This window comes from Microtus ochrogaster, unplaced genomic scaffold, assembly GCF_000317375.1.
Source record: "Microtus ochrogaster isolate Prairie Vole_2 unplaced genomic scaffold, MicOch1.0 UNK19, whole genome shotgun sequence".
Taxonomy (NCBI): domain Eukaryota; kingdom Metazoa; phylum Chordata; class Mammalia; order Rodentia; family Cricetidae; genus Microtus; species Microtus ochrogaster.
The window spans coordinates 1,323,638-1,332,235 of record NW_004949117.1 but is presented as its reverse complement, the minus strand read 5'-3'; the positions used below and the strand labels follow the sequence as shown (position 1 = coordinate 1,332,235).

Here is an 8,598-nt window from a genome sequence, read left to right as displayed (position 1 = left end):
TGGTGGTGGAGGTGGAGGTGGTGTGAGGAGTGGGAGGAGCAACAGGGGAAATCAGCTTGGCAAGAGGGAAGGCCAAGTCAGTAAGCGAGAACTTCCGTCTAAAATGTCCTTTATTTTCTGGGTTGCTACCCGAAGGTGGTCATCCTTCCCACAGCAAGTCAGTTCTTCAGGTGGGGTCTCTCTTGAGTTGATTCTGAATTGTGGCAAGTTGGCATTAAAACCAACCATTACAAAGGACCTGATTGTTTTGCCTGCGTACTGCAAAGTTGGATGAGGCTAAATTCAAAAGCCAGGGACTAAGCTGTAGTGCCTGCACTACAGGACGGCATGCGAGCCGGGAACTAGGATGGAGATTTAAAAACATACGCACACAGAGACACGGGGACACGGGTCATTCTTGAAACAAGAATGCCAACTTTATTGTGCTCCAGGTAAGTTTATATAGGGATCCTTAACTGATAGCCATGCCCCAGATCTTGGGATTACCAGCTGTAAAACCCACCAGAATTCACTCCCCTGTCATCAGGAACTCATGAGGGTCTCGTCCTCAGAACAGCTGCAAACACAGGAAAACAAGTTGTTTTGCTCAGTTAACTCCAGCAGGCAAACGGTCTGAGGCAAGCAAAGAAAGTCAAGGGGCCAGGGGTCTGCAGCCCCCAACACTAGGTCGTTTGGCAGACAACACAACATCCAGGCAGTGGCATGGCTATTCTACTTACTTCACTAGGGACTTGCAGTGTGAGAGAATAGAAATGGATTCAGTCTGAGATGGAAGCAGAGCAGATTATGTGGAAAAAGTACCATTCAGGCAAGGAGAGCAAAGTGAACCTGGTTAAAATGCATTTACCAGGAAGGGAGCCTGAGCCTGGTTAAAGTTAAGAACAAGCTCAGAAGTCATCTACAGGTGACTGCAAGGAGCCCTCAGCAGGGAGCTTTTTAAAGAGATGAATATGTTTAACTTCAACAAAAACAGAGCTATAGATTTAGGGATTATATAGCAAAAAAGGAATGTTAGATCAACATATATTTCATAATTTAATTGTGCAGCTTATTGTATGTTAACCAGTTCAAATGATACCACAAAGATTAAAAAAAAAAAGATTGTCTTTGGGAAGAGGAATTCATAATTGAAGTTCAGGAGAAGATTCAGGGATTTAGGTAGCTGTCCATCAGTGTCCCAAGCAAAGTGTAACAAGTAGCTTAAATGGGACACTGAAGTCTGAGAAAGAACAGGGACACAGGACACGGCAGAAAGATTGTGTTAGCAGAGCAGTAATGTCCATAAGTCAAGTTTGCTGACATCTCAACCCCCTGGGCACAGTGCAATCCAGGAGTCTGATGCCTGTGGCTGGAATGGAGGGGCATATTCTAGGCAGCGCCTGGGGCTGTGCATACGCAGTTTACTAGCTCCCTGTCTGAAAAGCCAGCTTTATTGCATTACATTTCTTCTGAATTTCAGTCAATCCTTTAGTAATACTGTGATAAGGTTTAAATTAGGGATTGAAAATTATCAAAATTCTCCATATAATCCTTATTTTGCTACAGTTCCATTTTTATTAACTTTTCTTATAAAGCCATGGCTTCTCAATACTCATTTCTTGTATTTTGAGCATCAGCATCCACCCTCCTTCGTACTGGAAGCCGCACTATCATTTTCAATTCCATGTATTTGTATGTTACTGGATTCGGTCTTGGCCCGGTCTTGGCACCAGTGTGGAGAATATCGCAAAGGAGAAGCCAGTTGCAAGGTCCCTGGTGACTGTTTTCTGCTCCAGTGAGCACTTGACTCACTTAAACCAATGGTTCACAATAAGCATTTGCTACCATCTTTGCAACAAACATTGATTGGATACGACAGTGATGAGGTTTAAAGACTTGTATTGATCACTGCAGTTAGGCAAAAACTTTTCACACTACACAGCCAACTGAGAGATGGAGCTTAGTGGCTGTAGAGAAAATGGGCTGTGATGGTATATTGGTACTACCTACTACCAATGCTCAGCTCTGGTTTTGGACTTCCTGGTAATGTGAATCTCTATGGTTTCTTTTCAGCCAAGTTACTGTAGGTCAAGTGTTCGTATTTGTACTCAAAAGAGGCGTGTGTGTGTGTGTGTGTGTGTGTGTGTGTGTGTGTGTGTGTAACTATACCCTCCATATCTTATTTCATTTCCATTTGTTTATGGATAAGATTTTTTATTTCATTTCCAAACAGTTTAGCAACTCCTCAAAGATACATATTTATATAAAAATAAAATGAAAGAACCGTCTTTGATACCAAGAAGGAAAGATAAAAGAAAAATGGCAGAATCTTTTAATCCTGAAAATTTTCAGAAATTCCTCTATCTGAACGATACATCTCTATTCTGTATGGGAAAGGACTGTTCTGTAATAATCTGAGGCCATTTAAATTTCCCTCTGGAAACTGCATTCAGAGGAAGAGCTGAGTCAATCACTTTCCTGGGCATCAAACACAGCGCCTTCAACAGTGTTGCTGTATTTCACTCTGGTCTTGCTAGTCTTTGGGATCTCTGCTGAAAGAATTCAGACGAAACACACCATGCAGTGTATAAGACAGGCAGAGTTTATTAGAAAGTAAAGAGTCATTGTTGACAACGAGGAGGGCAATGGCCAGAGCGGCCACTGGGGGGTGGGGGTGGTGGGACTGGGTGTCATGGGGGAACCTCAAGTTAGCATTGGTCAGAGAGACTATTGTACTGACCTACATTCTTAGGTGTGCTTTGTATTACTTCTTTGAGTCCCTAGAATTCCTTCCTGGGCCCAGGTGACTGACAGGCTCATCTGAATTAACTCTTAAGGGAAGAGAACAGGTCATCTTTGTTTTTTTTGTTAGAAACCCTCACCAGATAGTAACCTTAGGATCTTTTCAACGGTTCCACTGGGATCTCAGATCCCATTCTTTTGGCTACTAATCAGGGTTCCACAGCTTGCGTTCCTTGTTTAACATGATGATTATAAAAGGTCCAAGTGCAGTGATCTTTAATCTTATTACTCTTGGATAGTAATCTTACTACTCCTAGATAGTAGCTCTACCACTGAGCAATGAAGAATTTAGATGTGTAATCTTCTTTCCTCTTTTGTCTCTCAAGATGGCCTGCCTTCCTTGCTTCGTTCCTTCCTCTCTTATTCTCACTCACTATGCTGGGGAACGAATGCAAGAATTTACACAAACTTTTTTTAAAAATATTTATTTACTTTTTATGTATACAATATTCTGTCTGTGTGTATATCTGCAGGCCAGAAGAGGACACCAGACCCCATTACAGATGGTTGTGAGCCACCATGTGGTAGCTGGGAATTGAACTCAGGACCTTTGGAAGAGCAGGCAATGCTCTTAACCACTGAGTCATCTCTCCAGCCCTACACACTAAACTTTAAATTCAGTCAAATTTAAATTGAAACTAGGTGTTGTGGTCCATGCCCTTCAGAACACTGAGGTAAGAAAAGGATGACCATGAGTTCCAGGCGAGCCTGGGCTACAGTGAGAACTGTCTCAAAAATTGAACTTAGCCACAGCAACAACAACAAAGTTACACCTAACTGAAACTACCCAGTCAAATACTGGCTAACTCTTTCTCTCCCTCTCCCCCTCCCTTCATATCTCTCTCTCTCTCTCTCTCTCTCTCTCTCTCTCTCTCTCTCTCTCATGTTTATGAGTCTATGCACATGTGTGTATGCATGCATGTGGAGGACAAATGTTCAAATGTTGACATGAGGAGCTTTGCTCATCTGAACCCGGAGTTCAGTTGATCTGGCTAGACTGTGTGGCCAGCAAGAATACGCCTGTCTCTGCCTAGCAAGTGTGTTGGGATTATAGATGCATACAGCTGTGCCCACTTGCTTTTCTTTTCTTTTTCTAATGTGAGGAACAGGAATCTAAAACTCGGGTCTTTATGCTTATGCTGCAATCACTTTACTAACAGAGCCATCTCTCTAGACCAGAAACTTCTTTAAATTGAATTCAGTCCCATCTTCAGATAGCCAAAACATACATTCATACAAATATTTTCTATCTTATGTTCTTTTATTTTCTTTCTATTTAATTAAATTTTTAAGGACATTAATAAAATATGAACTCTAAAAATAATGTAAAAATAAAACAAAACAAATCCACAATAAATATAAGTTGAAAGAAGTTTGGAGGATAATTCTGAGCCACAAATATTTGTGAAGAAAAAAATTAATGTGGAAATAAATAAATTGTCAGAAAAGTAAGGAGATCTTAGTGAGACAAATGTATTATAATCTGTCCTATATGTCTGTCACCTCAATGGCCCCAACGTACCACAGCTCTGCTGTCTGTCGGCCGTGTGAGTCACACTGTCCGTGTGTTTTAGCAATCATGAAAATCCAAGCTTGGCAAACCCCTGCACCCTGGGGTTTGCTCTCTGTCATGAATGTGTTCTCTGTCATGGCAGGACGCACAGCCAGCCTACTAGAGACAAGAGACCATCTAGAGCACGAAGACCCAATTCACAGAACCATGAAAAACCATAAAGAACCATAAAGCTTGAGTTGCTTTTCTTTTTTGAGACAAGGTCTTGATATGTGTCCCAGGCTGGCCTTGAACTGGTATTTCTCCAGCCTTAGCTTCCCAGGAGCTGGAATAATCTCTCTCTCTCTCTTTTTTTTGGTTTTTCGAGACAGGGTTTCTCTGTAGCTTTGGTGCCTTGAACTCCCAGAGATCCTCCTGCCTCTGCCTCCCGAGTGCTGGGATTAAAGGTGTGCGCCACCACCGCCCAGCTGGAATAATCTCTTATAAACACCTAATTTTGTGGCATTTGGTTATGCAATAATGGAAAATGCTTCTCTGATATAGTAGAGCAAATCTATGCTGACATAAGCAAATCTATGCTTACTATGAAAATAATTAAGGTTTATAAGCAAACATCAACACTGCTGTACTCTTACAACTCTAGACTTACAACAATTTTTCTGTAGATTTCAACCTGTTAAAATACTTTATAATACTCAGTGTTTGACTGCTACCCACACATTCTATAGAGTGACTATACCAATCTAAACAATGAGCTAGGTACATGATAAATAGTTTTATTTTTAAACAATCAATTCATATTTTTTCATATAAAAGATGAGATTTAATCATCAGGTTTTAAAAAATAACTATATTTGCCAATAGCTTCATTTTTTACAGAAGCCAATTTCTCTAAATCTGTAGCTTCATCTATCACATAGCTTTTACAGATTCATAATCTCTTGAATACATTTCCAATACCCTTTAAAAATAAAACTTCATAAAGGATGTTTGTAGTTAACACAGTAAAACCTAACAAGTTACAGGACAACTGTCTAGCCCTCCAGGTACCACTGGATACTTGATTTCAGCCAAATATTGGAGGATCAATTCTCTGTATTTACTTTTATTAAAAAGAGGTTTTTGGTAGTGAGAACAAATAATCTCTCGTTTGTTGCCTGAAAGCCTAAAATAGGATCATTGGTTTCTAGGCTTGCTACTTGCTGCTTAGCAACCTGGCCCACATGCCTGCCTTCCTTCCTGTTGTAGAGCACAGTGGACATGGGAGCAGGCTGCCGATAGATGAACACTCGGCGAAGGCACTCACAGAGGGCTGCATAGGAGGAGTTTGGAGAACAGGCAAAAAATTTCTTGTCTCTCTTTGATGCTTGGACATAACCTGCCAAAAACATAAGGGAAAAAAAACTGATATGTTAAAATAAAGGGAGAAAAGTCAGGATTTAAGGCTTACTATTTCACAGTAACCATCACAAACTTAAAGCCTTCAGTAAAACATATACCATAGTCAACAATAAATGAATTTAGCATCATTATTGTAAGCCACAGTTTCTTCTAAAAGTGCAAAAATACAACTTTAATTACTAAGAAACAAAACAGGGCTTCTCTTCAACAAAGCATAATACAGTTCCATTTAATTTCCATGAGATAAAAACAAAGAATTTGAAATCTTAAATACCAAAACACATAAAAATTTAAATGCCTAGGTCAAAAATAAAAAACCTAAAATGATGTCTTAAAAAACTTTTTTAAGCAAATGAAGAAAACACTAGATGATGGGAAGAGCTCCCATGCCCTTCAGTTGGCAAAAGTAGTGCTGAGAAATGGCTACATTAGTGAAATTGAAAGTTTAAAAAAGCTCCTCATCAAATTATAATGACATTCTTTACAGAAACAGAAAAGCAATCCTAATATTCATAAGGGAACACAAAGGACCCTAAATAGACAAAGAAATCCTATGCAGAAAATAATGGTTAGAGGTTATGACAATACTTATTGATCTACAGTGCCACAAGACAAAAGCAACATACACAACAACAGACACACAGACCAACGGAATGGTCTAAATAAAGAAACACAGCCAAGGCGACAGCACAGCCAACAATAGAGGTGCCGCTAGCAGGCATTAGCATCCTACAGCCTCTGTGACAAGAATACTGGGAAACGGTATCCACAGGGAAAAGGAGACTAGTCTCAGTTTGAAGAATCAACTCAAAGTGAACCAAAAACTTTAAGACCTGTAATTCTGAAATTAGTAAAGAAAAAGATGTAAATAACAATTAATAAAAAAGGAAGGAATTTCTGGGAAGGACTACAATAGCTCCAAAAATAAAACAAAAGATGCCATTGGGTCACATGGGGTTAAAGAGGTGATGCACAGCAAGGAACAACTGATTGTCACAGAGTATCGGAGCTACTGTGCACTGGAGAGAGGACTTGTATGCAGAATATACAAAGAGGTCACAAACTACCCCATCCCAAACAATTCAGTGTATAAATGGGTGGTGAAATGAACCGGCAGTTCCCAAAAGTTGAAGCACAAATGTCCAGTAAACATATAAAGAATGTTCAGCATCTTTACTGTGGAAATTCAAATTAGATCTCCTCTGAGATTCTACTGGAGAGTAGGCAGTCTAGCTGTTGTTAAGAGAACAAAGGACAATCAATGTCGAGGAGAATGTGGGCAAAGAAGAGTACGCTGGTGCAGACTATGGAAGTCAGCACAAACTGAAAGTCAGAACTACCATATGATCCAGTTACATGGTCATCTAATGGCAGAAACCAGTTAGTGCCCATGTTTAGTACAACACTATTCACCGAAGTGAAAATACAGAATTAGCTTAGATACCCAACAAATGAATGCATAAAGAAAATGTTATACACACACTCCCAAAATACGGTGTTTTAGCTACCAGAAAAAAACAAAATTCTGTCATCTATAAACACAGCGAGGGATAGAAAGGTTGATCAGGCAGATGACAATGTAGGGAGAAGAAGGGTTCTAAAGGAAGTGGGAAGCAAAGAAGGAAGGAAAAGGGAAGAGACAAAATATCAGTTTTTCTCAGATGCAAACTAGATTCAAATGCAAACATATATTCATATTCTTTACATGGGTTTGCATATACACATGAACTGAGTAAGTCATGAGACGTGACAGGTCAATACTGCTTTTAAAACATGACGTAGGATGCAAAAAGGGAAAAGTGAAGATACAGGGATCTATTTGAGTAGATGAACATAAACTGTACAGGCAACTTTGATAGTAACAGCCATAAGAACCCAAGAGTCCTATCTACTAGAGAATTGATTTAAGTTAGGATCAAGCACAGCAGAAGTCATCTGCAGGAGGGTGTTGCCATGCAATGAAGACTCTAAGCATCTAAAAGTGACCTGGAAGAACTTTCCTTTTCCTGAAGGAAGAAGATAATTACAAAATAGGAATTACAGTAGAGCCGTTAATTAATCCATCAAACCTCCCAAACTACTGCAAGACATACAAATCCACTTAGAGTCCAAGTGAAGCCGTTTAGTCATATGTGCTAGGTGATAAATTCCTCATCAACTAAAGTTCTACAAACATAGGCTTTAAAACCCACACTTTTACATCTATGCTGCCAGTTTAAAATAAGCGTCCAATAAAGTAATAATTGTAGCTAATTTATATAGCAGACCTCCCACATAATGTGGGTATATTTCAACATAAAAACCAATTAAAGTGTAGTCTATAGTTACTACTTGCTTTTGTTTTCACTGTGGTTTGGATTTTGAGTCAGACTCTTGCTATATAACTGGCTGGTATCACACTCCTGCCTCATCCCTCCAGGTGGTGGGAATGTAGATACGTACCACCAGGTCTGGCTTCTTTAGCACTTAAGTTCAAAGAAGTATGTCTTCTCATTAAAAATGTACATCCCTATACAGCAGCTGTATAACGTTTTAGAAGATTACTCTGAAGATACTTAAACAAGTTGCATGTACTGCAATGTCAAAGACCCTGATGATAATGTATTTTAAGTCCGTATTTAATTCAACTCATTAGAAAGATTCAAATGGTTATATTGCCACTTCCATGTCCATTCTGTGTTATCTTCCATGCAACTGTAATGACAGGTTCATCTTTGTATTTTAACACAGACACCCAAACCGCAGCATGAACCAATTAACTAGCAGGCCTGGCTCAAATGAAACAGCTTTCATCTGAGACGACGACTGCTAGGGCGGCCTGGAACCCTCCTGAGGAGCATGCTCTCTACCTAGGGCGGCCTGGAACCCTCCTGAGGAGCATGCTCTCTACCTAGGGCGGCCTG

The 8,598-nt window shown here is 39.8% G+C and overlaps 1 protein-coding gene across 2 annotated transcripts in view; it reads right to left on the bottom strand.

The window, feature by feature from the left end:
* Positions 1-4,702: 4,702 nt before the first annotated feature.
* Positions 4,703-8,598, bottom strand: part of Nudcd1 (NudC domain containing 1) — a 36,813-nt gene continuing 32,917 nt past the window's right edge. For both annotated transcript variants that reach the window (XM_005367505.3, XM_005367506.3), the window contains exon 10: positions 4,703-5,672. In XM_005367505.3, the coding sequence (XP_005367562.1) occupies positions 5,380-5,672 (293 nt within the window). In that variant the 3' untranslated portion in view covers positions 4,703-5,379. The remainder of the gene's footprint in view (positions 5,673-8,598) is intronic.